Source organism: Malaclemys terrapin, chromosome 6 (genome assembly GCF_027887155.1).
Source record: "Malaclemys terrapin pileata isolate rMalTer1 chromosome 6, rMalTer1.hap1, whole genome shotgun sequence".
Classification (NCBI taxonomy): Eukaryota; Metazoa; Chordata; order Testudines; family Emydidae; genus Malaclemys; species Malaclemys terrapin.
In genome coordinates this window covers 100,178,121-100,205,153 of record NC_071510.1, presented here as the reverse complement: position 1 = coordinate 100,205,153, position 27,033 = coordinate 100,178,121, and the positions used below count along the sequence as shown (strand labels likewise).

Genomic DNA, 27,033 nt, shown 5'->3' with positions numbered 1-27,033 from the left:
CGCAGCTCCCAGTGGATCGCGGGCCATTGGCCTGGAGCAGCAAACTGCTGCCACTGGGAGCCACGATCGGCTGAACCTGCGGATGCGGCAGGTACACAAACCGGCCCAGCCCACCAGGGGCTTTCCCTGCACAAGCAGCGGAACACGTTTGGGAACCACGGCTCTAAATCTAAAGCAAGTAGCAGAAGTGACTTTCATTCGGTTAAGCTGTAGCCACTGTATAATATCCAGAGCCATCCGGGGGGAGGGAGGAGGACATGTAGGGCAATTTGGGGCCCCCACGAGAATATAGTATTCTATAGTATTGCACTTTTTTTTTTAATGGAAGGGGCCCCCGAAATTGCTTTGCCCCAGGCCCCCTGAATCCTCTGGGCGGCCCTAATAATACCACATTACAAAATTCACTTTAAGTAAAATAAAAGGCTACATTATTTTATCTTGACAGCCTTTTATTCAGGTCATAGTTCTACTGCATCAGCAATAATACTGCATGCAAATATGTTTAGAAAAATATCTATTCTCTCTGTTAAATGTGCTATATATGAAATAAAATAATAGAGCATTTTTCCTTTGTACCTTTACTGCTGAGGCATGGGGTATGGCTTTCAATGGCTTGCAATGCACTGTCGCACCGGGGTCATTAGGCCAGATATTCAATAGACCATCACTGGACCCACTTGCCAGCAGCTTGTTGTTTGTGGACCATTTCAGGCTGCAAATGCTCTGCTTGTTATGGCAAAGGGTCCCTACATGGTGCTGAGAAATCCGAACATCATGATGATGAATTAATCCGAGTCTTGAACCACTGTAGATGGGAGGAGACAGCATCATTTAGCACACTAGAGCTCAGATATCTTTGCAAAGTCACAAGTCTTCTGTGGTTTCAGAAGAAAAACACAACAATGGGGGAGGGGGATCATGTATGTCAAATAACAAGATGACAAACCAAAGGCAATACAAGCCAGTGTCAAAAGCGTACTCAAGTTTTAGTGCTGCCATACAATGGATCAGGGATAAGTGGATGCCCAGCCCAGGTCAGGGAGATTAAATGTTCTCCATTACACATTGCACTTACCTGAAGAGATAGTCTAGTGTACGTTACCAATTTCCCCCTATAAACAATTAAATTCAATCACTTCCATTATCCTTAAGAAAAGCACTCAGCCATTTTTTCTGCATTGTGAAATGTTGCAAGGTCAATTGTGGCTTTGCCACGACTCCCAGCTAAGGGGCAGTACATAGTTGCATAGCCCCAGGAACAGATCAGGAACCAGACGTTGACTCACAGTGTCACCATCAGATTGCTGGTTCCCCAGCTCCTGCAGGGTGAGAGGTAATCGGTACCAAGCCCAAACCTGGCTCCATTTACTTTCCCTGCCATGCTGGCTCAGCTGTGCTGACTGGCATTTTAGGGAATGGATCCAAGGCTGTACTCTCTCCTGAACCCTCCTATAGGAAGGCAAGTAATGGCCCCCAGGGAATTAAGGGGGCTCCCTTACTACCCTGGGATCATAGCCAGGGTCACAGTCTGGTTCTTGGTGGCGTGGTTATTATACAGTACAAAAATACCAGGCAAATTAATAATATTTAAAAATACCTTGCTGCAGATATACCGTTCTCTACCCAGCAAAGGATTCCATCTACAGCAAATCAGGGGCAAAATGAGAGATCCTTCCATGGGAAATTCATAAATTCATTCTGACCAAACTGGGAAAACTACTATCTAGATTAATAACTTTCCTTACTTGGTAAACCCAGGCACCTGGCATTACTACAAGAAGATCTGGTTAATATAATAATTACAGCAAACTATCCCATAAAGTATATTGTCAAAGCCACTTTGCGTTGAGCTCTTCTTTCAAGACAGGCTTTTATTCTTAGGTTTTTCATATGCAAGTCAAGTATCACTTTGACTTGTAGCCTCTTGTTAACATAAATGCAAAAAGAAATGACTGATTTGTAAGATAGAGAGTGTTTCATTAGCCTGTGTTATATTGACATGCTAAATTACTGAAATTAATGAAGCCCCTAAATGCCTGAATAGATTCCAACAAGATAGACCACCACTTTAGCATAAGTACATGGTTACAAAATGGCAGATTTCTGTGTTTTGTGAGTTTGGGGTGATACCTTCTTCTGGGTACTTTAAGGGGAATTAGGAGACCTCCTAATTCATTAATATTCTATGGAATGATACTGGATCCACAGGGCAAATTTGGGTAGCATATGTCAAACCGCATCACACGGTATGCAGGGTGTATGTCATCATGCACAAAGATCTCCTTATATGTGAGGAACTGCAGTGGCATGGAGAATTTCCTAAGAAATGATAAGCGGAGCACCACTAGATGAATTTTAACCCACAGAAACTGATCAAATTATTAGGGTTTGTTCATATGCGCATTGTTGAATCTTACTGTCATTTTCTGTTCAGACAGATTTGTAACCTATAGGTTTCTGTTTCATCTGTCTCATATGGCAAAGTTCAAATGCAAACTGAAACTAGTGAATATTGTGTAGGTAGGCTATCCAGCAGATGTACTACAATCAACTGTCACAAAGTTTTGTTGTGAAATCAAAATGAAACCACAAAATTCTCCAGAAATGTGTCCCTGTCCAGAGATAGTAAAAAGTTTCATTTTGAGTTTTATTGTAAAGTTCAAGGCTGTAAACCAAGTATGAATGAAACACAGCTTTTATTTCTGTTTTTAACCCAAATTAACAGAATTTCACATGGCTTTGAAATGGAAGATTTACATAACACAGAATATAACACCAAATATAATTACAATTTTTGGCAGGTCTCTCCTCAGCCCTACAAGACTTTGAGAAAATGAATTGGGAAAATAAGGTCAAGCAGATTGTAAATCCAAAATGGCTGAGGAGAATATGTTTGACTTACCTCAACCCCAGTACTGAAAGAGTGCTTAGATACAAAGTGTTAGGCAATTGGGATGAAATTTACCCCCGTGCGGAGGGCCAGCAAATAGCCTAACAATCATTTATGTGTCACTTGAGTCCTCAAAATGGGACCTAGATGGTGGATAGGCATTGTGCTGGCCTTCTGCATAAAGGTGAATTTCACCTCATGAGACCATAGACAGGTAGATATCCAGGGTGTTATAATAGCACCTCCCACCCTGGTATCTGACATGATAGGTAGGCAGTTAGGTAGACAGCATAGGTAAAAGCTGTGGGACAAAGCATCCTACGAATATATTGAACTGCTCACCTGCTAAGTATACAATGATTCCAGCTCATGGCTCCCACCACAGACAGGTGACCAAACATGTTTCTCAACCTCTTTTTGGTTTCAATGTCCCATAACTGACAAAAGAAAACACAAAATACAATTCTAAAATCAAGTAAAAAAAGATTTTTTTTTTTTTTTTTTTTACTGCCACACCTCTTCCACCATTCAGTTTTAATTTGACATGATGCTGATGGTCAAGAGCTCAATCCTGAAAACCATTATTCACGCACAGACTTCAGTTTTGGGCTTTCTGGCCAACACTTCCACACTTGAGTTCCTAAATCAATACACCCAAAGTAGTGCAGCTACTCACCACCTCTGAAAATACAGCCATTAATTTAGGTGCCTCTATCTAGAAATCCACATTTGAAAATGTTGTCTTAGGTGCTCTTTCGATTACTGATTTCCATGCCCGGAGGGCTGACTCCCCTGGTTTATCCCCTTTATCTGACAGTCTCAGCCAGGTGTCCCCCAAGATCTCTGGATAATTGGAGTGTACTGTACTAAGAGTTCTATACATATAGGGACAGCAGAATACTGAGGGCAAGATCTGCTCGGTGAACCCGATAGGAGAATTTTGCCCTGGATTCTAATCGCAAAAGTGATCGCAGCAGACATCATGTGGCAATCTATTAGAAAGTCATGGTAAAAAAATTATGCCTCCTGGAGAAAATAATTGTGTGCAGATGTTCCAACTCATGCTTGCAAAATCTCATGAGGCCCCTGGGTGACTAAATCATTTACCCAGCTACTAGTTCTTACGTGGCTCTCGGAGCTCCATTACCTTTAGATAATGGTGGGTAATACCAAGGCATTTAGTGAGGTGCAGCACTGCTTAAGGAGATGCTATAAATCTCTCTCCAACAGAGATTTTCTGAATTTTATATAGTTTACCACTCATAACTGTTTTTATTAATAAAAAGAATCTATGTGATGTGAATTGTCTTGTGGCCACTTTATCTAAAAAGAAAAAAGGATCTGAAAATAAAGTATCCAGTACTTGCACTTCTCCATCACTGGTGCCAACTGCAAGGTAAGTTCCCTCTTTTATCCAGGCTACAGAAGAAATATATTTTAAATTGGAATTTAAATTAATTCTTTCGGTGCTTCGGTGGGTTTCCCCATTCCAAATGTGTGCAGCAGATCCTAGAGCAACGGCAATGAGATTTTCCTGGTTCCAGTCCAGTATGTTTAGATCTAGAAGAAAATTAGTTAAAATTACTAATAAGCATGTAAGGGGATAGTTTTTAATTATGCAGCTTTGTCAGATTATTAGTCAATTGGGACACTAAAGAGAAAGAACCAAATGAATCAAGTTACTCTAATAGTGCCAGGATCCTTCTCATGTCCACCTTTGTGAATGAGTATAAGATGTTATTTTCCCATATTCATAGTTAGTACACCAAACATGATTCCACTTAAGCCTTTGTTTGCAGGCTATTATTAAATATATATATATATATTACAGTAGTATCCAAAGGCCCCAATGTGCTGGGCACTGTACAATCACAGAAAGAAAAAATCCCTACCTGCAAGGATTATAATCCTTCCCCTATTTTATAGGCATCAGGGCTAATCCTGAAGTTTACCCTGTACTATAAAAACAAGCAAAAAAGAATCAGACAAAGAGCTGCATCCTCGGCTGCAGAGCTCGGGTCAGGAGTGGGCAGGCAAAGATGGCTCCAGGCAATATTTCCACGTCCTCTGATGCTGTGATGGTCAGGAGCTGCTCTAATTTGCGCTGACTTGTACACTGGCAAGTCAGATCACTACATACCTTGGCCAGACCTCCAAAACATTACCTATACCAGGAAGGGATAATGTAGCATTGGCTACACTCTAGGTCTGATGTTATACTTTATAGCTGGCTACACCAGCCAAGGATTCCCTCCACTTACTGGGGAATTCTCAGCTGCCTGTTTAGCACAACTCTAAGGTCATTTTGCATCGCTCCAGCAGCATGGAGTGACCATACTGTAGGGCAGGATCTTGCTTAATATTTACATAACAAAGCTGTTACCCTTTAGAATTATTAAATCTGTCATTCCTTTACTTTGCCTATAAACCAAATTGCTGCCGACGAAAATAAATATAAACCAACACTAATAAGGAATCATGTGCAGGAACAGAGCTGTGCTTATGCTGTCACCCTCAGAGAGCATGCAGCTTGAGTGAAATAGGTGTAAATTAGGGTTACCATACGTCCGGTTTTTCCCGGACCTGTCCGGCTTTTTGGTAATCAAACCCCCATCCGGGGGGAATTGCCAAAAAGCCGAACATGTCCGGGAAAATACCGGCCGGGCACTTCCCCTCCCGCGGGTGCTCTGCTCCTCCCCTGACTCTTCGGCTCTGTTTAAGAGCCGAGCTGCCCGAGCGCTCCTGCTTCGGGCAGCCCCCTTGCCTCCGGACCCTGTGCCGCCGGAGCAGAGCAGCTGGAGCCCGGGAGGGGAAGTGCTGGTGGCTGGGGTCCGAAGCCGGTAGCGCTCGGGCAGCTCGGCTCTTAAAGAGAGCCGAAGAGTCAAGGGAGGAGCACAGCAGCCGGAGCCCGGGAGGGGAAGTGCCCGGCCGGGGGCGCAGGGTCCAGAGGCATGGGGGCTGCCCGAAGCCAGAGCACTACCAGCTTCACGGTTTGCAGGGCAGCCTCCAGACCCTGCACCCCCGGCTGGGTGCTTCCCCTCCTGGGCTCCAGCTGCACTGAGGAAGCGACGGCCAGGGGTGCAGGGTCTGGGGGCTGCCCAGCAAACCGTGAAGCCGGTAGCGCTTGGGCAGCCCTTTTCGCGTGGCTGGGAGGGAGCAGGGGGAGTTAGGACGGGGACTTTGGGGAAGGGGCGGGGAATGGGCGGAATTGGGGCGGGGAACGGCGTGGGAAAGGGGCGGGACCAGGGCCCCGTGAAGTGTCCTCTTTTTTTATTTTTTAAATATGGTAACCCTATATAAATAACCAGGGTAGAATCCCAAACTCAACTTATGCATCAGCAAAATTGTGCACATTCACAGGTATAAGTGAACTAGTCTAATACACACATGCAAATGTTTTCATGTTCATCCACAAAAAAACACAGTGACAAGATAGTTTTGCAAGTGCAAGTTCTAACACTTGCATGTTCATGATTGCTAGAATTTTTAAAGTGATTGCCCAGGTATTTGCAGTTGCAGAGTGCAAGCATATGTACATTCCTGTGTAATTTTGCATGTGCACTACTGAAGATCAGCTAAAGGCCTGGGAGAAATTTTGCCCCAAAATGTATATATCATATGAACAACAAAGTACCTCTGTTAAATCTCAGAATAGAACCAGATTTCAAGTTTTGCCCAATAGAAGGATTGGCCCATAGGTAAATTGCTATGAGCCCAGGAATAACACCTTTTCTGCACTTGACTTTATTAAGTGGGGATATTGATACTTATCCCCTTTGTAAATGCTTTGAGATTTACAGATGAAAAGCAGTATATAAGAACTAGGTATTATTATAATTACTACGACTACAGAGGCATTACCCACGGAGACTATAATTCCCATCATGCAGTCTGCTCCATTTTCATCCAAGCAGCCTGGAATTACATATTAGGACCTATAGTTTTCACAGGCTGCACTCCTGTAAGAAAAATGAGATTAGCCATAGGCCTCATTGTAGAACTCCATGGGCCACATTTGGTGTAAGGGCCACACTTCAGCTACCCATCTTAAGACATAAGATACAAAAGTTCCCACTCTCTGCTACAAATTCAAGCTCCCAAATAATGAAAGAGAATAAAAACTTACAGTAATCATTGCGGAAGCCACTAATATGAAGCCTGACCTCTGGCTCCAATGGTATGAAAGATTCGGTATTAGTGGAAACTCTGTGAGCAGTAAATTCATTATGCATTCCATTCTGGCAGCCTGCGTGTAAAGATTCAAAGTATGTGATTCACTCATAAAAAATGCCACTAGTTTTCCTCAGACAATAACTGTTTTATTCGTGGTTCCTATGAGGCCAGAGGCAACCCAGGCATAAATTACAGCACCCTGAAGGTGCTCTAATTTACAGTGGGGGCTGGCCACACACCCAGCCAGACCCAAAATATTAGATATAAATATGAAGTGTAGATTAAAGCCTCTACCCTGTTCATCCCCTCAAGAAATGTACCTGAGCCAGAATAAAGCATCAGTCCCATTATATTCCATTTCAATTATATCAAAGGTCAGTGTGGAACAAATTTAGTAGGGCTGTCAAGCGATTAAAAAAATTAATCTTGATTAATCGCACTGTTAAACAATAATAGAATACCATTTATTTAAATATTTTTGGATGTTTTCTACATTTTCAAATATATTGATTTCAATTACAAAACAAATGTAATTTGTTTTGCATCTGAAGAAGTGAGGTTCTTACCCACGAAAGCTTATGCTCCCAATACTTCTGTTAGTCTTAAAGGTGCCACAGGACCCTCTGTTGCTAATTACAAAACAGAATACAAAGTGTACAGTGCTCATTTTATATTCATTTTTGATTACAAGTATTTGCACTGTAAAAAAAAAAGAAATAATGTTTTTCAATTCACCTCATACAAGTACTGTAGTGCAATCTCTTTATCATGAAAGTTGAACTTACAAATGTAGAATTGGGAACAAAAAAACAATTGCATTCAAAAATAAAACAATGTAAAACTTTAGAGCCTACAAGTCCGCTCAGTCCTGCTTCTTGTTCAGCCAATCACTCAGACAAACAAGTTTGTTTACATTTGCAGGAGATAATGCTGCCCGCTTCTTGTTTACAATGTCACCTGAAAGTGAGAACAGGTGTTCACATGGCACTGTTTTAGCAAGCATCGCAAGATATTTATGTGCCAGATGCGCTAAAGATTCATATGTCCCTTCATGCTTCAACCACCATTCCAGTGGACATGCGTCCATGCTGATGACGGGTTCTGCTCGATAACAATCCAAAGCAGTGTGGACCAACACATGTTCATTTTCATCCTCTGATTCAGATGCCACCAGCAGAAGGTTGATTTTCTTTCTTGGTGGTTCGGGTTCTGTAGTTTCCACATCTGATTGTTGCTCTTTTAAGACTTCTGAAAGCATGTTCCACACCCCGTCCCACTCAGATTTTGGAAGGCACTTCAGATTCTTAAACCTTGAATCAATTGCCTTAGCTATCTTTAGAAATCTCACTTTCTTTGCGTTTTGTCAAATCTGCAGTGAAAGTGTTCTTAAAATGAACAACATGTGTTGGGTCATCATCCGAGACTGCTATAACATGAAATATATGGCAGAATGTGGGTAAAACAGAGCAGGGGACATACAATTCTTCCCCAAGGAGTTCAGTCACAAAGTTAATTAACGTATTATTTTTTTAACAAGTGTCATCAGCATGGAAGCATATCCTCTGGAATGGTGGCTGAAGCATGAAGAGGCATACAAATGTTTACCATATCTGGCACATAAATACATTGCACTGCCAGCTACAAAAGTGCCATTCAAATGCCTGTTCTCACTTTCTGGTGACATTGTTACTAAGAAGAGGGCAGCATTATCTCCTGTAAATGTAAACAAACTTGTTTGTCTTAGCAATTGGCTGAATGAGAAGTAGGACTGAGTGGACTTGTAGGCTCTGAAGTTTTACATTGTTTTGTTTGTGAATGCAGATATGTAACAAAAAAAATCTACATTTGTAAATTGCACTTTCATGACAAAGAGATTGCACTCCAGTACTAGTATGAGGTGAATTGAAAACTGCTATTTCTTTTGTTTATCATTTTTACAGTGCAAATATTTATACTTTATACAATATATACTTTGATTTAAGTTACAACACAGAATACAATATATATGAAAATGTAGAAAAATATTAAATAAATTTCAATTGTTTAACAGTGCAATTAAAATTGCGATTAATTTTTTTAATCATGAATCATTTTTAGTTAATCGCATGAGTTAACTGTGATTAATCAACAACCCTAAAATTTAGCTTTGCCTTTTTCTCCTGCTTTCATTCTCTGTTAAAAGGCCTTTAACTTTTGAAGACTTCTTAGATGCTCGGTCACCACAAAATCCCCAAATGAAGCAGTTAAATCATTTTCTAAATAAATGCTGCTATTTGGTTTTAAGTTCCCATCAAAAGAGTCCCCCCGAATGCAAAACCACAGAAAAAGACTTTTCACATCAGGCCCGCCTTTGATGTCTTTGATCACTCCATTTTAGGTATGTGATGAGGAAGAAGTGAGAAACAGAAAAAAAAAGCAGTAAAACACAAGTATGAGCAAGCAGAACAGTCAGCCTTGTGGTCACTGTCTGCTTTCTGATGCAAAGACCCCACGCCCTGCAGAAAAGAGCTAGGTAATTAGCAACAAGATTTTATTTCCTTGTTACGCTTCAGAAATTGTCTTGCAGCAGCATGACGGGCATCCGCATCTGTGCACCTTCCTTGTGTCATTTTGAAACCCTCCTTTACAAGCAATATTTTTGTCAAATTCTTTAGATAAAGATATTCAGAATGAATAAGGAATGCGCCAGGCATTCTGAGGAAACTGATTTACAAGGATAATTAAATTTTCAGCTTTCAAATCGGTAAATGTTGACTTCATCAAGAACAAATCTATATTAGCACATGGCTCTGCAATCTATCACAAAGCTATAACCTCAGTGCATATACACATACACACACACACACACATCACCTGTGAAAGTCATATCTGTCATAAGTTGCAGAGACATATGATAAATGAATTTAACACTCACCTTGGATTACCTAGATTCATAGATGTGAAGGTCAAAGCGGGCCATGAGGATAATCTCATCTGACCTCCTGCATAGTGCAGGCCACAGAATTCACCCAGTGATTGCTGCATCACGCCCATAACTTTTGGCTGAGCTAGAGCAGATTTTCTAGAAAGTCATCCAGCCTTGTTTTAAAGTAATGGAGAATCCACCACATCCCTAGGTAAATTGTTCCAATGGCTAAATACCTTCACTGCCAAAATTCTTTTCACCCTTTACCTTTTTGTACTTCTCTCAACTTGGACATGGAAAACAGGGGAAATGGTTCATTTTTTCTTTCTAGCTGGTTTCACTTTCTAGCTCTCATGCATTAATTCGGTGTTTTGTGTAAATTCTTCAGAGCAGGGGCCATGTCTCTACTTGTTCTGTGCAGAATTTAGCATATTTTTGTGGTTTTGCAACCCAAACATTTCCTTGTTTTTTCAGTCATTTCAGGGCAAGATTTAAATCCAAACTGCCAGTTTTCCTTCCACGTTTATAGAGAGATTTCATGAAAACTTTTAATATATAACCCCTTTGGGGTTTAGAGAGCATGGCCCTTTAAATCTTTTTCCTAAGGGGGAGGGGGAGAGTAAGAAAAAAGGAGGGAAACTCCAGGGTGCAGTGCTGGAGCTCCAGGGAGAGGGAGAGCAGCCCGCAGGCCCTGGAAAAGTGAAGCAGCAGAGAACCTGCCTGAGGCCTGAGATGGACAGGGCCGATCGGGGACACCCCAGGACAGGAGCCAGGAGGAGCACTGTGCCAGGGAGGAATTGCCCGAGAAGGACAGGCCAGAGCTGGACCCAGTATCACGGCTGCCCAGAGCTGCATGGGGCTGTGAGTACTGGGACTTCTGACTCTGCATTGGGAACAAGGAGGGAGGTTGCTAGATAGTTAAGTGGGGAGGTGGTTGCTCTGTGTGGCTTTGCAGAGAGCGGCAGAAGAGGGCACCAGAGGGGTTTGTTGGGGGAATGTTCACTGGCGCCGAAGACGACCAGGAGCACCCAAGACTCACCACTGGACTGGAACTTTGCTCAGGACTCCTGAACTCTGTGTGCAGACACATTGCTCAATGTCTGCCCTTCCAGACTGTGCTACCACTGGGCCTGTGGGGCCTTGGCTTGGATGCAGCCCTGTCTTACTGCTCCCCCTATATTTCCCCTTGTTTTTCTCCTCTCATCCCTCTGTAAATAAATATTTCCCTTGTTATATCCACTGTACTTTTCCTGTGGGGGTGTGTGTTCACTCGGGGGGGGGGGGTTGGAACAGGTGCCCCTGGGGTGGAAGGGATTTCTCCTGCTGCATTCCTGCGCGCACCATCTCTTGGCCAGAACTGCCTGCAGAGCAGACTCCATCTTGGCCACGAAGGCGCTAAAGTTACACTTGGTGGCCCGTACGGGGCCTTTGCAGTACACACACCCCTACATTGTGCACCCTGGGCTCTTCTTCACAGAGCAAAGTAACTCCTGATTGACTTTCATCTCAGTTAAAAAAAAATGGAGAGAGGATTATTAGAAGACCTGTGCCGAGGAGCACGAATCCCAGTAACCAAAGCTGTGCTGGTGGCGGGGTTCCCAGAAGAGAACCAAATGAAATTGAAGAGAGCTTAGATGCAGCTGAAATACTGGGGAGAGCAAAGGTCCACACCCGTATTTACAACCGCAAAGTGAAGGGCATGGTAGCACTATGTACTCACTCCAAGGAAACAGATCTTGATAAAACCAAAGAGGTGCAAGTAGAAGGTATTCCCTGGACAATTCTGGGGGCAGAGCAGTCCCCTCCTAGTGTGCCTGTGTCACTTGAGGTGGATTCTTTAGCACAGAAATTGCAAGCTCTGATGGTGGATGAGAAGCGGACAAGAGAAGAATTAATTTTGGCATTAGGAGGTGCTCCAACACCTGCAGCACCCAGCCTGGTGGGATTGGCCAAAGAGCTGGGAAACGCTCTCAAAGATGCATTGAGGCCGGTATATGAAAATGCTCCATACAAACGGTTACATTCATTCTTGGGGGTGTCACCTGTACCACCAGGGGAGGAGGATTACGAGACCTGGAGGGATTTTACGGTGCCACTTGTCCAAGAGTGGGAATGCTCTGATGCTGAGAAGCAGAAACGTGTGCTTGAGAGTCTGAGGGGACCTGCCATGCGAATTATCTGAGCCCTGAAAGACTCACAACCAGCTGCCACAGTGCAAGACTGTTTAACCGCTCTTGAGAGTGTCTATGGTACTACTGATAGCAGTGAAGACCTGTATTATCGTTTCCGCCATACCTATCAGGAGCCCCACGAACGACTGTCAGATTTCATCAGGAGACTAGAGGATTTTCTACAGCAGGTAGTGCGGAAGGAGGGCATCCAATTTCTCTGTTATTGGGGCAGGAGGAATAAAGTGTTGTTACCCTGATTATGTGAATCAAGGACAATGAAACTGTTTTATGACAGAGGGTCTCACCATCACCTAAGTAGCACTTGCTAGACAAGGGACATGGGTTCCAAAACCCAGTGAATTGAAAGAGAGAATGGGGACAGGTATTTGTACTTGATGGTATAGGCCCCTTTTGAGGGAACTGAAACACCAATTGCACCATCTTCTCTCTCCACTGTTGAATAGCAGAGCTAATTTTGATTCTATTGAGAGTCTATTTACGGGCTGCTATGCGGAATTCGCTTTGGGCCAATGGTGCACCAGCTGGGACTCCCTCCAAGCTGAAATCACTAAAGAGCTAAAGTTACTAAGAGCTGAGATCACTGAGTGCTGTGTTAACCAGTGGGGGAGCCTGAAGCTATATTGCTAAGCGGCTGGCGGAGCAGTTTGCGGCCCACGGAACAGCGAGTAAAGCAGTTTGTGGGATGGATGGTGGAGCGGCCCACGGAACGGCAAGCTGAGCGGAGCTGAGCAGTTTGCAGGTCGGCTGGAGGAGTGGAGTGGAGCGGAGTAGCTGGTAGAGCGGAGCAGTTCGTGGGGCGGCAGGAGCGGCTCACGAGACAGCTGGTGGAGTGGAGCGGCTCGTGGTAAAGGCCGCAGCGGAACCCCACGGAGAGGCGGGCAGTCGGCCTCGGACCACATAAGGTGCCCCTTAACACCCTGCGTGTCCCCTTTTCTCCCCCCCTCCCTTTTCCACCCAGGCTGGGGGGATAAAACCCTGCAGATAAACTTTTGAACTCTGGGGCTGCACTGACCAGGGGCAGAGACTTTTGGGTTGTTGGACTTTTGGGACTTTGGGTTGCTGGACTTTTGGGATTCTTGGGTTGCTGGACTCAAGAAACTTTTGGGGTGTTGGACTTTGGGGACTCTGGGTGATCTTTGGGTTGCTGGATTCAAGAACCAAAGGGAAAGGACACAGCCCAATTTGCTGGGGTGGGTCTTTTGCTCATGGTTTGTGTTATGAATCCTGTTTGTGGTGTTTTTCCAATTTAATGCTGATGTCGTTTACCTCATGTTATTAAACATTTTCTGCTACACTCAGACTCCGTGCTTGCGAGAGGGGAAGTATTGCCTCTTAGAGGCGCCCAGGGGGTGGTATGTAATTGTCCCAGGTCACTGGGTGGGGCTCAAGCCGGTTTTGCATTGCGTTATTGAAACGGAACCCCCTAGATACAGAACCTGGCCCTTGTTGCTGCCAACTCAGATGGGCAGAAGGGTTACACTAGCATTCCAACATCACTGAGCAGGTTCAAACAGATGCCATTAAAATAAAAAAATCAAACTGCCAGACAAACATTTTCTCCTCTCTCAAATATGGAATTTGCTCCCAGAAGGTGACATTTGTCTTAGACTGAAGATGAGCAAAAGTCAGCCCTGGGTCAGTGACAACTTGTTCAATGCATAAACTTGTTGGGACTTTGAAGTCTGATATCCTGCAGTCCTGCAAAAATCACTGAATAAGGGAAATTCCCTCGTGCCTGGGGGTGGTGCGGACAGCACTCACTTCTAACCCTGGTCAGGCCCAAAATAACTGACTATAAAGGTGTGACATATATGGGTACAGAAAAGTTATTTTAGGTTATTTTTAGGGACCTTTATGACTCTCTCTCAGTCCTGTACAGTTGAACTAGTAACAATTAAGACAATATAATAAAATAGTCACAATAAAAATTGAAAAGCTCTTTAAAGCATTCCTAAACTAGTTATTTTGTAGCATATAAAGAGTATGATATGGCACAGTCTATTATAAAGGCTGGGATGATCAGCATAATGCACTTGTGGTTTCTCCTCTCATGATTAATGTACCCACCCAAAGTGCATGCTGATAAAACCACAGCATTCTAATATATTCCATGTGTGAGTTTTTTACATCATGGAGCTGCCTGAAGCCTCATTGCACCCCTTTGTGTTATTTTACAGATGAATTAACAGACTAACATTGACTTGCAGTGAGACTTAGGCTTCTAAATCATTTTAAAATGGGATTTAAGCCATCTCAATCACTTTGGCCCAGTAGGAGTTAGGTGCTAATCTAGGGGGATTAGCATCTGTGTTTTAGGCTTTGCAAAGATGAGCGGAGCAACTCCTAAATACCTTTAAAAACTGGGCCCAAGTGCCTATGACACTGCTGGGAATGGGATGTAGACACCTTTGAAAATTTTACCCTAAGTGACTTGCTATGTCATCCTGAGTAAGCGTGTGACAGGAATAAAACCTGGTATTCCTGACACTTAGTCCCCTGTTCCACCACTAGATAACACCATTATTAACCACCCAGGGCCTGAATTGTTCTCATATCATTGACTTCCTTGGAGTTACTCCTTATTTACACCAGAGTAACTGAGACCAGAATCAGGTTCTCAGGGGCAGATTCTCAGAGACACACATGGCTGCTAGGCACCTACCTCACATTGACTTTCCATGGGAACTGGGCACTTAGCTGCCATTTATGCCTTTAAAAATCTCTCCCAGTCACCATTGGGCCTAATGCCTAAAGATTTTGGCTATAGACACACAACAAAAGAAAGCTCAGGGTAGCACCCTGAGAAGAATGAGCCTCTGACTCTCCTACCTCCCTCTACAATTTGACCCAGCAAGCTAAGTATTCACATGCGGCTGCCTAAATTGTGGATTCAAAACTATACATACGTATGTTGGGAGCTCACACACCTATATTTTTGCAGGCACATGAAGTTATTGCAGACATAAGTAGTCATTTATGTGGGCAACTACCAAAGTTCCGTAATGACGTAAAACTCTAGTGGGGCAGGGTTTCTTGTTCTTTTCCTTCAGTCACAACATATGTGATCAGTTTTAAAAATTTCTCTCAGACAATCAGAATAACAAGGAGGATTACCAAAATCTGGGGGCAAGCAATTGCCCACTGCTGTCTACCTAAATGGTACCCTCCTCCATCCCATATATTCCAGCTTCCATATTGAGGGCCCCTGAAACAAAAATCAGATATTTGAGACTTTCGCTAGTTAAAATTAGTGAAGCAGAAACCACAGAGGAAGAAATCTTTCTATCCAGCTAGTCTAAAAGAACTCTTGAGAGATATTTTTGTTGCTTTGACTCATAATTAAAGTCAGTAGCAATGGAGCATTCAGCTATCGGAAAAAATTCTCCAAATTATATCTGTGTAGTTCGGTACTAAGGGCCGGATCTAAAGCCCATTGAAGTCAATGGAAAGACTCCCGTTGATTACAAGGGTTTGGATCAGGACCTAACTGCTGAGAATTTGAGGTGCATAGAAATAACTAGACCATCAAAACAAATTAACATATTTCATAAACAGTAGATAAAACAAGACTCATATGATAATCAAAGAATCCTCTTGGTGCCCAAGTAACATCCTATATTGTCCTTATTGCCAAGATATATTACTAGCATTCACTGTCCCAGTATCATACCTTTCCAAATACACTCAGTGTTTCCACAGATCTTTATACTGTCATTTTCTGGGATGTCGAATCCACCCTCTTGGAATATTAACTGCTGGGTAAGACATTTCTACAAATATATTCAAATGAAAACATTATTGAGGAGGAATTTAGAAGTATTATGCATGACATCATTATGTGCATTTCCATTGCCCCTTCCATCTAAGGCAGAGGTTCTCAACCTTTTTCTTTCTGAGGCCCCCCAACATGCTATAAAAACTCCACAGTCCACCTGTGCCATAGTAACTGATTTTCTGCATATAAAAGCCAGGGCCGGCATTAGGGGGTAGCAAGCAGGGCAATTGCCAGGGGGCCAATGCCACAGGGGTCCCCACAAAGCTACATTGTTCAGACTTCAGCTTCAGCCCCAGGTGGCAGGGCTCAGGAACTTGGGCTTCAGCCCCATGTCGTGGGGCTTTGGCTTTCTGCCCTGGGCCCCAGCAAGTCTAATGCTGGCCCTGCTTGGAGGCCCCCTTGAAACCTGCCTGAGGCCCCCTAGGGGGCCCCGGACCCGTGGTTGAGAACCACTGATCTAAGGGACTCAACATACTTTACAAACACTCAAGAATTAACCTTTACATTATCCCTGTATTATCATCCCCATTTTACAGATGAGGGAACTGAGGTTCAAAGAGGTTGAGTTACTTGGCTACTGTCACTCAGTGGGTCTATACCAAAGCGATGCGTAGAATATCAATCTCTAATCTCCAAACCATGTGCGTTAATCTCAACACCATCCTCCCTCCATAGAACATTTACTTACCACCCAAAAGTTCAGATGCTTATCCAAACCTTGTCAAAACTATCTGAATCTCCTGGTGCTGAAAATCAGGGCTGCTAATCTTATGGAAATAGGGTCTTTAATGAGAGTTCTGATACGCCCTGTGTTGGGTCTTCAGATATAACCAGAAAATGCTAAACATATGATAATGGAAAGTAAGGGGGGGAAGCGAACTGTTATTGGAACTTTTTAAGTCTTCAGAAAAGACCTTTTTAGGATTATGGTCAAGATTTGGTCAAAGGCTCGAGTCAGTTTTTATTTGATCCTAACCTCTTCACCTATCCCTAACAACACCACATTTCTTCTTAATATGTGATGGTAACGAGGCCAAAACGTTTATTCATATTGCGTTGAATAGTATTATGACAGCTTCTCTGTGGGCTTTTTATGAGGTCAAAGAAATGTCAGTTTGGTCTGTAATATTTTTTTTTCAGACAGGTGGAAATATAGTTGATGCTTTCACCAACCACTCTTGATTAATAGCATGTTAGTTAAACAATGTTTATGAAATCCAATCTCTCCAAATGGACCAAATGTTACTCTTCTTCTAAATCCTATTTTAATAATTACAAGAAATGTCTCACAAACACATCACTGGGAAAATAATATTTCTTCTTTGCATGTCCCAGAGGCTGTTCTAAACCATGCCCTCTTTCAGAGGCATTTTATTAATGATTTATACAGACAACTTGGCAAAAGCTAATCAGATTACTTGGATTTGAATGTCTCTGAAACTGGTGCAGACATTTATATGGAAAACATACTATATACATGGGGAAATAGTCTTTTGGACCATAAAAGGACCACACATTCACTGGAATGTCTAGGAGACTTTCATTCTTGATCTGCACCACCCCCTTATGCTACCAGGCAGAATGAGCACTACCACATTAAATGGTCATTCATTACTAGGGCTCTGTTTCTGTCACGGAGGTTGCAGAAGTCACAGATTCCGTGACTTTCTGCAACCTCCGGGACTTCTGCAGCAGTCCCTGGCTGGCCGGAGCAGTCCACTGGCATGGGCAGCTGGTACCGCTGGCCCTGAGTGCCTCCCCGCAGTAGCACCCTCCCAGCTATCCCTCAAGCAGCAGCCCCAGTGCCCCCCCCCAAGATTTAATCACAGGTATTTTTAATATATGTCATGGACAGGTCATAGGCAGTGATTTTTTGTTTATTGCTCGTGACCTGTCCATGACTTTTACTAAAAATACCTGTGACTTAATCATAGCTTTATTCATTACTATACCTGTAGACAATTATTAGAGCATCTTCCCATACATTTCTAGTCAGCGCTGACCACTGTTTTCTGTTCTTCTTTCAGTATAATATAAAAGACACCCACACTAACTCTCCTTTGCCATGACACCTACTAAAAACTTGACAACAGTTTAGCTGCTCGTGTGCTGAGACCAGAGCCGATCATGCTGACCAATATTGTCTCATTTTCTTGTGCTCTCCCATCAGCCTGTCTGTCTCCATCTGTTTTCTCTTGCCTGAGCTTAGAGTGTAAGCTCTCTGAGGCAAGAGCTATCTTTGTGTTCTGTGTTTGTACAGCCCCTGCGCTCCTTGTCCATGACTGGAGCCTGTAGGCACTGCGGTAATACAAAAAATAATAAATAACTTCTAGGCATCATCTCTGAAGGAGGCTGTGTGGTCCAGAGGATGGGCTACTGGACTAGAAGTCTAGCACCCTGGGTTCTAGTTTAAATTCTGATACTGACTTGCAGTGTGATCCTAAGCAAGTAACTTCGCCTTTCTGTGCATTAGAGCTCCATTTGTAAAATGAAGAGCAGAGGCGGTTCTATGTATTTTGCCACCCCAAGCACGGCAGTGTGGCAGCTTTTGGTGGCACACCTGCGGGAGGTTCGCTGGTAACGCGGATTCGGCGGCACGCCTGTGGGAGGTCCGCTGGTAACGCGGATTCGGCATACCTGCCGCCAAATTGCCGCTGAAACCGCGGGACCGGCGGACCTCCCACAGGCACACCGCCGAAAGTAGCCTGACTGCTGCCCTCACGGCGACCAGCAGGTGCCTGGAGCTGCCCCTGATGAAGAGCATGATGCTTACCCACCTTTGTAAAGTGTTTTGAGATCTAAGGATGAAAAGTGCTATACAAGTAGTAGTATTATATCATAAAAAGGTACCTACAACAGTTGAGGATACCAATCAGCAGCTTGTCAGGTCAGTTATCCATTACCCACCCAGTCACTTATATGGTAAGACTGACACACTATACACGTTATAATTAAACATTTATGTTTAAATAATATTAATGATGTGACACAAACCAATAGAAGCAAAGACATTCAGAGTTAACAACTGTGCTGTGTCCTTAAAGTGTGATTATGGTCACAAGAAAGACTGCGAAAATGGCACATCATTATTCTTTATATGTATTATTTATTAAGGTGGACACAACCCTGGAGCACTTTCTGGTAGCCCAGTGCCAAACCGTGGGTACGTACCTGCGTCAGTTTCCCTTAATGGACTTTAGTGAGTTCAACAAAGCTTTTATGTAGTGAACAGTGCCCCTCCAGATGTCTAATTTATTTAACCAAAGGTCAAGCAGACACACAAGCAAGTCTTTGCCCCAAACTTTCTAGCCAGTGGGCTAAGTTAGTCTTAATCTACCTGTGCCCACCTGTGTCCATCAATCTCCTCCAGCAAGTCTCCATACCAGTTTGGTCCTCTTGACCCAGGACCCACTCTGGAGTCAGGCCTCTTGCCATGACCTGGGAGAAGGGTTCCTTTTCTGGGCTCAGGGTCACCCCAGCGATCAAGCTACTGCAACTCTTTTCCAGAGCAGAGTATAGTTCCTCTACACTCTGGACCTCCTGCTGCTGTCCTTGCTCCAGGACAAGATCTTCCTAGGGCTTGATGCTTGTAGTGCTTCCCTTTTTGAATGTCTTCCTCCTAGGAGCACCTTCCCTAGGTCTCAGGTTACCACCCCTCCAGGTTTCCCCAGGATTGTTCCTTTTTTTTGAGGTAGATGTCCTGGGAAATCTGTAAGGGTGCTCAGTATACGCTGTGAGCTGTCCAGTTTTATAGTCTCAGTTTTTTGTTCCTCAGAGGCGGCAACCCTAATTAGGTCTCCTTTCCTGGTGAACTCTCTAACCAGCTCCCCTGAGAAGTCCCTTTCCTCAGGAGCTTCTTGTATTCCAGGACCTCCTGACTGAGCCCTGATGACCCTAATTAGACCCAGGTGTTCCTTAACTAATTACCTGCCACCCTAGGCAATGGTGGATCTGCATTGGCTCATTCTCCTTAGCAGAGCCTGTCACAGGTAGGCTGGGTTCCTGACCTCTTCAGGGCCAGTTACCCTGTGACAATATTGACCATGTGAATGGTGCTGTACAAGCCAAAGGGAGAAGCAGTTGTTTCAGCCCCTAGCTATACACCCTTGACTCTTTAGCTCATGCTTTTAGCTCTGGAGATCCCCGGTTCAAACCCCGGTGTATCAGCAAAGATGGCAGCCATCACACCGTCACTGACTCAAACAGCTTACAGACTGAGTAAATGAACAACCTAAGATTGTACTGAGAGTCCAAGCAGATAGCACTAAGATAGAAGAGAGGAAGAAAGTGTAGTTTGTGTTTAATGATGTGATAATTTTTACTGACATGGATCAGCACTATGTTCTTCATGGGAGAAGTGAGTTTTCAATAAAATTTTGAATGAAGATATTACCTCACCATCCTTGTCTCTCTACGGTCTGGAGAAGCAGAGACACATGAATGTAAGTTAACCACAAGTGACAGAGGAATTTTTAATTACACTTATCTAGAAGGCTGCTCTGGAGCCCGCTGTTCTTGTCACTAGTTTACATGTTAGAAAGGTAGAAAATAAGCAGGAGATTCTGGGAAGAGGACAAGGTAACAAAATATAATAACAATGCAAATATCAGAAAAGGGTTCAATATAAATCCTGTCAGCACATATGCAGTGTTACATTACTCACCCTCTTCTTTGCAATTTCAGCTCTCCTTTTATTTCTTCCTTGTAAGTAAGTTGTCTCATGACACCTCGCTGTGGCATTAGTAATGATATAAGGTTCGTTGGTAGAATTTTTGATAGGCACCTGAAAGGATACTGCAAAAAAGGTTTTAATTGATACATTTCCTTTAAAAAATACTAGTATGTTTGCCCAATGCTTGTATTGTTCCTTTCCATTATAGAGCAGATTCTTTGGTAACACTAATCCTGAGGGTTGGCCTGATGCTTTGTCAGTAGAACAATGCACTATCACACAGAGAATCCAAATGTTATGCTGATAGCTTGATCCCAAGCTTCATGGCTGATAGGAGCCTGGCACTGCACTCAGCCCCAGAGGAAATATCTCCTAGGAATGTTGGCAAGGATTCCATGGCTACACACGACTTCACCACTACTATCAGAAATGGAATGCAGGGATTTCTGCATCATAAAGACAAGTTCCTACCATTAAAGTTAAAGGAGGGAGAACTCCTTTTGTTTAAGGGCTTATACTTTCTTTGTGAGCCAGAGACTACAGAGTTAGGATCACACTCTTGAGCAACTGTGACATTCCATTCAATAGAGGAAAGTGGCACACATTGCAAGTGTCCCTAGCAGTCTTTGGCTGGTAGGAACAGGGTGACAACCCACTCTCTATTTTTAGGAGCAACCTTTATTAGGTGTCTAATGATTTGCATCCTGAATCAGGTAAATATGGATCTCACTTTGTCCTATAACTCAGCCAACTGTGTGCATGCAATGAGTGAACGACTTCCCCATCTGTCCTCGATATTGTTGCATATGGGAACCAAATCTCAGGCACCCCAGAAGAGGCAAGGAAACTCTGCCCCCTTTTCATAGTTGTTATTTCAGTGAGCCAGCACTGAGCTCATCTGACCCACACAGCCTCAGGTTCTCAGTTAAAGCTACCATAGGTCCAGCCAGTTCACTGCCTGCTCTCTCATAACTCCTCTCTGCCAACACACACAAGGACAGACACAAGCCTGGGTCTCCTCCCAAGTCCCTCTACACACCACACAACCTCGGGCTGCCAGAGTTGGGCCAAGTCAGGCCAGGAAATGATCTGACAGATGTCTGAACCTGCAACTTGTAGTGCGGGAGTATCATCTCCTCCACCAAGAAACCAAGAGCATCCCAGGCAATCTCAGCTGGTGTGAAACTACCCAAGGTACGGTTACAAACCAGTGCGTCTTAGAGCACTCAGCCCCCATCTCCCCCCAGGACCAGGGGCCCAAAGTGGTCCTACACTGAAAACAGCTTATCTGGACACAAGGATCTGGCTCTTTTTTTCCCTTTGCCTTCCCTGATGTCACCTCTTCCTGCATTACCAGCATGACATGCCTTATCTATGCTAGGTTGTACATTCCACAGGATGGGGTCATGGGCCCGATTCTCCTTTTACACCAGTTTAAGAGTAGTGTAATTCCACTGTGCTTTTATTCTCCCTCTAAAGCTCCTGCACACCTATGCTGCTATATACAAATGATAATACTTTGCATTTTGCGGTGATGCTGGGAGTACCTTTCCCAGACCTGAAAAAGCTTTGTGTGGCTCGAAAGCTTGTCTCTCTCACAACACAAGTTGGTCCAATAGAAGATATTACCTTGCTCACCGTGTCTTACTTATCCACTAGGAACTGGACTGACATCAACGCACACATCTCAGGTGGGACACTGAACCTTCCACTTTTGATCACTACCAGCTTTGGCTGGATGCAGATTAACAGGGGGCTTTAGAGGCCCTTGTGAATCTCCAGAGTGATCCAGTTTCCATGCTGTTCTTCTACCTGCAGACTGACCTGGGATTGTTGAGATCTTCTCAGGAGTCCTTACTAGCTCAGATCCATCAGCTGGAAAGAGATTAATAGGCTGACACTCTGTGAAAGTTTGCTCGGCATGATTTCTTGCGTGTGTCTGCTGCCATCTTGTGACGATAGGGCTACTAGCAATAGGGACACTGCACGTCAGTTTCTTCACAATGCAACTTTTAAATCTTGAATAGGTGGGCTTTCCTGAATCGGGCATCTATTTAAAAGAGTAGAGAATTTAGCTGTAATAATTATACGATAGGAAGGTTAAATGGTTATTAAACCCATGGATTGTCAAACAATCCAAATGACTGACACAAGATCTTGTAACTTAATATAGTGTTGGCACTTATATCACTTTATATCTTAGAAAAGGCTTTTCACTGTTAATGCATATGGGCAATCCTGCCTCCCAGCATGTAGCCCATGTAACTGCAGGTTGTGCAGGGGATATCTCTGGGAGCTGCCTGGAAGGAAGTTTTCTCCCCAAGACCTGCAAATCTGCAGAGTAGCAGCACAGCTGTTCTGTGAACACAACTGCAGCCTCTGCAGTGCCTGTGCCTCTTCTCTATGAAGAGAAATTTCTAGTGGATCCAGGTGGTCACAAATCCATTTGGGGAAGCTTAGCCTCTCCAAGCTCTTATACCCGCCACCCATGCTTATAACATCTGTATCCCATATTGTAAGGTAATATTTGAGCATTTGCATTGTAAGCCTCTGACTGTGACTCTAAATCTCCAGACCAGAGTGAGATGCTAATTAGTGGGAAATGCTGACCTACAACGAAAGGTGTGATGTCCTGTTCAACAGAGAAAGCCCAACAACATCAGACAAATTATTATGGAACATCAGAGGACAAAAGACTTTGTTGGTTGCTCTCCCCGCTCATGAAGAGGATAAATTCAAATGAATTCCTCCCATCAGCTGAAGAGAGCAGCTCAGAGAAGAGGGAAAAGAAATAAAAATCCCTGGCTAGAAGAAACTGTATGTCTATGTTGCTTGGACTCTCGAGGGCAAGGTTTTCTAGGAATAAGCAAGAGATCCCCAGTGTTAAGCTGGGTTAGCCCTAAGAGACATATAAAGCTTGCTTACTATAGAAGCTACTATCTTTTGAAACTTATGACTGTAACTCATTTGCGTGTGTGTATGTTTATCTGCTTTAATCTTGTGAATAACTCTCTTATTTTGTTTCCCTAGTTAATAAACCTTTAGGTAGATTATTATAGGATTGGCTACAAGTATTGTCTTTGGTGTGAGATCTGAAATGCTACTGACCTGGGATAAATGACTGGTCCTTTGGGACTGGGAGCAATTTGAATATTGTTGTGATTTTTGATGGAAGGGACCATCTACCACAAAGCCGAGCTTACCTGGGTGCAAACTAAAGAGTACCCAAGGAGATTGTCTGTGACATGTTAAGGCTCTTATAGTGCTAAAGGAGTTTTCACTTGAAAATTGGCCTGTGAAATTAAAGTATGGAACTCACAACTAATTTGGGGTTTGTGCCCTGCTTCTTAACAGGTTGCTCTGAAGTCACTATTCATTTCATTGCAGGACAATTTGACAGGATCAACTAGTTCTGGAGCACAGAAGAGAAGCAGCTACTCTCATCATAGTACTAAGTAGCACGCAGGTGTTGGTTCAAGGTATAACTATCATTGACCAACTAAGTAATAGCAACCACATTATAATTAAGTTTAACACCCTTGTGGGGAGGGATAGTACCAAAATCTAGCACTCAGAAATTTAACTTTCAGCAGGGAGATTTTTTTTAAGTGATTATGCTAGTTGCAAAGTACCTGAAATAAGGAAATTAAAATCCTTAAACTCTGCATGGAAACTACAGAGTCAGAGAAGACATGTATCGCACTAAAAACAAAAGGAAACAGTAAGCCAAAAGAAAAAAAGCATGGTGAAATGGCAAGGCACGGAGGTTTTCCAAGTCAAACAAGCACCCTTCAAAAAATGGAAATGTAGCCCAAATAAAATCAATAGATAGGATATGCGCTGTATGTGTACACATACCCTTAGATTCTTATATAGTAGCTGAGCATCTCGCAATCACTAACATATTTAGCGTCACAACATCCTTCCAAGGTAGGCCAAAACTATTACCCCCATTTCACAGATGGGGAACTGAAGCTAAGTGACTTGCCCAGATAAACTAAGTGACTTGCCCAAGTTAACACAGGTGGTCTATGATAGGTCAGGGAATTAAACCTGAGTCACCCAAGTTCTGGACTAGCACCCGTAACCCCTAAATCATCTTTCCTCCAGAAAGTCTCTCACTATATTAGAAGCAGAAAACTTTGAGAGACTCAGTGGCTACACTCAGGTGTGCCATTCTATGCAAACAAGAATGGGGAAGCTGTGGAGAGGCAATAGGGAAGCAACAATATTTAAATGAGAGAATCTAGAGCTCCTCCCCCAGAAATTTTGTGAAATTTCAGATGCGATTTTCTGCATTTTAGAGAGCTTTAGAACAAGATTTTAGCAATAATAGTAATAACAGTAATCAATGCAAGCCAAACCCCAGGAAGGCTAAACTCTTGCATGGATTTCCCAGACTCTAAAGACAAATTCAAACTTTTCTTAAGTCAATATTGGTTTTATATGTTTCCTTTTGATTGTATTTTTGTTTGTTTTCAATGATACATATGACCCCTTCTCCACACATGCTGCTGGAACACCTGATCCCAGCCAACACTCCAAAGCTCCACTTACCACACACTAAGAGGAGCCACACACACAAATATCTGATTTTACTTAATGTTTGCTCTCAATCTTTCTGTTAAACTAATAAAGCTAAGTGAATGAGCAGCACAATGGCAGAAAATCAGTGCTGACAAATGCAAAGGAGATCGTAATGTTTCGTGAAAAGACCTCAGGTCATCTCGACAGCTTGATGTAAACATGTTCATTGTGTAGTGGCGGTCAAAAACAGCCAACAAAATGTGTAGCTGTATAAAGAATATGATAGAAAATACTGGAAACAGTATTATGCTATTATCTAAATCCAAGGTATGCCCTCATTTGGGATGAAATCCTTATATAACTCCTATTAAAAAAAAAAATAAAAAAAAAATAGAAAGGAGCCGCGCCGCTGCAGCACTGTATGTGTACACATACCCTTAGATTCTTATATAGTAGCTGAGCATTGCCTTCAATGGGGCCAGGATTTCATTCTTGAAACACTGCACTCCATTCTGATCACCCCTTCACAATACAGATGTAGCGTACTGAGCAGGTGATGTAGCAAGTTTTTTGTGTGAGTCAGAGAGATAGACTGATGGAGAGGCAAGAAATTACCAAGAAAGAAATAATTCTTGAATGGAATTTAAGGACTGGGAGGGGAGGGGAATAAGGGAAAATTGGAAGCTGGAATGAAGTGAAAGACAAATGATAGTTTAGAGAAGGTTGGAAAAAAGAAAGAAAATCAGGAGATGAAAGAACAGAGAGAAAGAAGAAGAGGCAATGTCAGGGGACATGAGGTCAGAAGTTATGAAGGAGGATAAAAAACCAAAGAAGAGGAAAACCAACAAAATAAGGGAAAAGAAGAGAGAAAAAATCCAGTAAGTGGAACTTTTGCCACAGGTACATAGTGATGCCTTCAAAAATGTCAATTCAGGTATTGGGAATTGACAGGTGTGATCCAGAATGATACAGAGGAAGACTTAGTTAAAAAAAAATACAATAAAGGCAGAGTGGGAGGGTTTCAGAATTGTGTCATTAAAATACTTGTAGAGCATCTTCACATTTTTCTTGAGAAGCTGCTCTGGAATTAACCTGCCTATATCTGGGATTCCAACCCTCCAGCAACTTCACTTCTTTCTGATGCATTCCCTTCTTCCTCTCCAGTCCTCAGTCAGAATTAGAAGCCAGATACACAGCAGCAAAACTATGCCCATCTTCTGTGCTAGCTTTCCACACACCATGCCCACCCCAAAAAAATGGTTTGAGCTTGACTTTCTCTGAAAGGTAAATCCAGATTAATGTCTTAACCCAAAGCTCATTGAAGTCAATGGGACCCAAAGCTCATTGGGACCTATTGTGTCAAATTCAATGGAATAAATGGGCTCAGAGAGTAAAAGGTGTTACTCTGACCCTGTCACTGTACAACACTAAACAGTTGAACATGGTTCAGGGGCTTGGGTACAGACACTGCTTAGTTCCATGACAAACACATCATTCAAAATCTTTTTAACTTTTCACAAAACATACAGAAAAGAAAAAAACAGTTAAAGCATTTGAAATGTAAAATATTAATTAAGGATTTTAACTATATCCCTCATTCCATTTCCCTTTAGAGTTTTATCTGGAAATCCTTCAGTTTGACAGTTTTTTAGATGGTATTAATGATGGTAATAACTAGCCTTTTCTGGTGAAATGAAAAGAAGTTGAGATGACTGGACCTGTTGTTAAAAGTACAGTCTCATTTCCTTGAAGACAAAATAAGTCAAACACGTACCAAAGGGAAGAGAAGAGAACAGCTAAGATAGAAAATTCAGCTTCTGTCTCTGGTGCTGACTTTCACCTGCAACCTCATTGCTAAAGAAACATGGGTTCAGCACACGGTCTTATCAGCCACTCCAA

The 27,033-nt window shown here is 43.0% G+C and overlaps 1 protein-coding gene across 1 annotated transcript in view; it reads right to left on the bottom strand.

The window, feature by feature from the left end:
• Positions 1-27,033, bottom strand: part of CDC20B (cell division cycle 20B) — a 51,853-nt gene that overhangs the window by 6,565 nt on the left and 18,255 nt on the right. The window contains exons 3-9 of the mRNA XM_054032746.1: positions 22,432-22,657; positions 20,599-20,729; positions 15,831-15,930; positions 7,017-7,136; positions 4,254-4,450; positions 3,233-3,327; positions 577-805 (exon numbers count right to left, since the gene is read on the bottom strand). Of these exons, the coding sequence (XP_053888721.1) occupies positions 577-805; positions 3,233-3,327; positions 4,254-4,450; positions 7,017-7,136; positions 15,831-15,930; positions 20,599-20,729; positions 22,432-22,657 (1,098 nt within the window). The remainder of the gene's footprint in view (positions 1-576; positions 806-3,232; positions 3,328-4,253; positions 4,451-7,016; positions 7,137-15,830; positions 15,931-20,598; positions 20,730-22,431; positions 22,658-27,033) is intronic.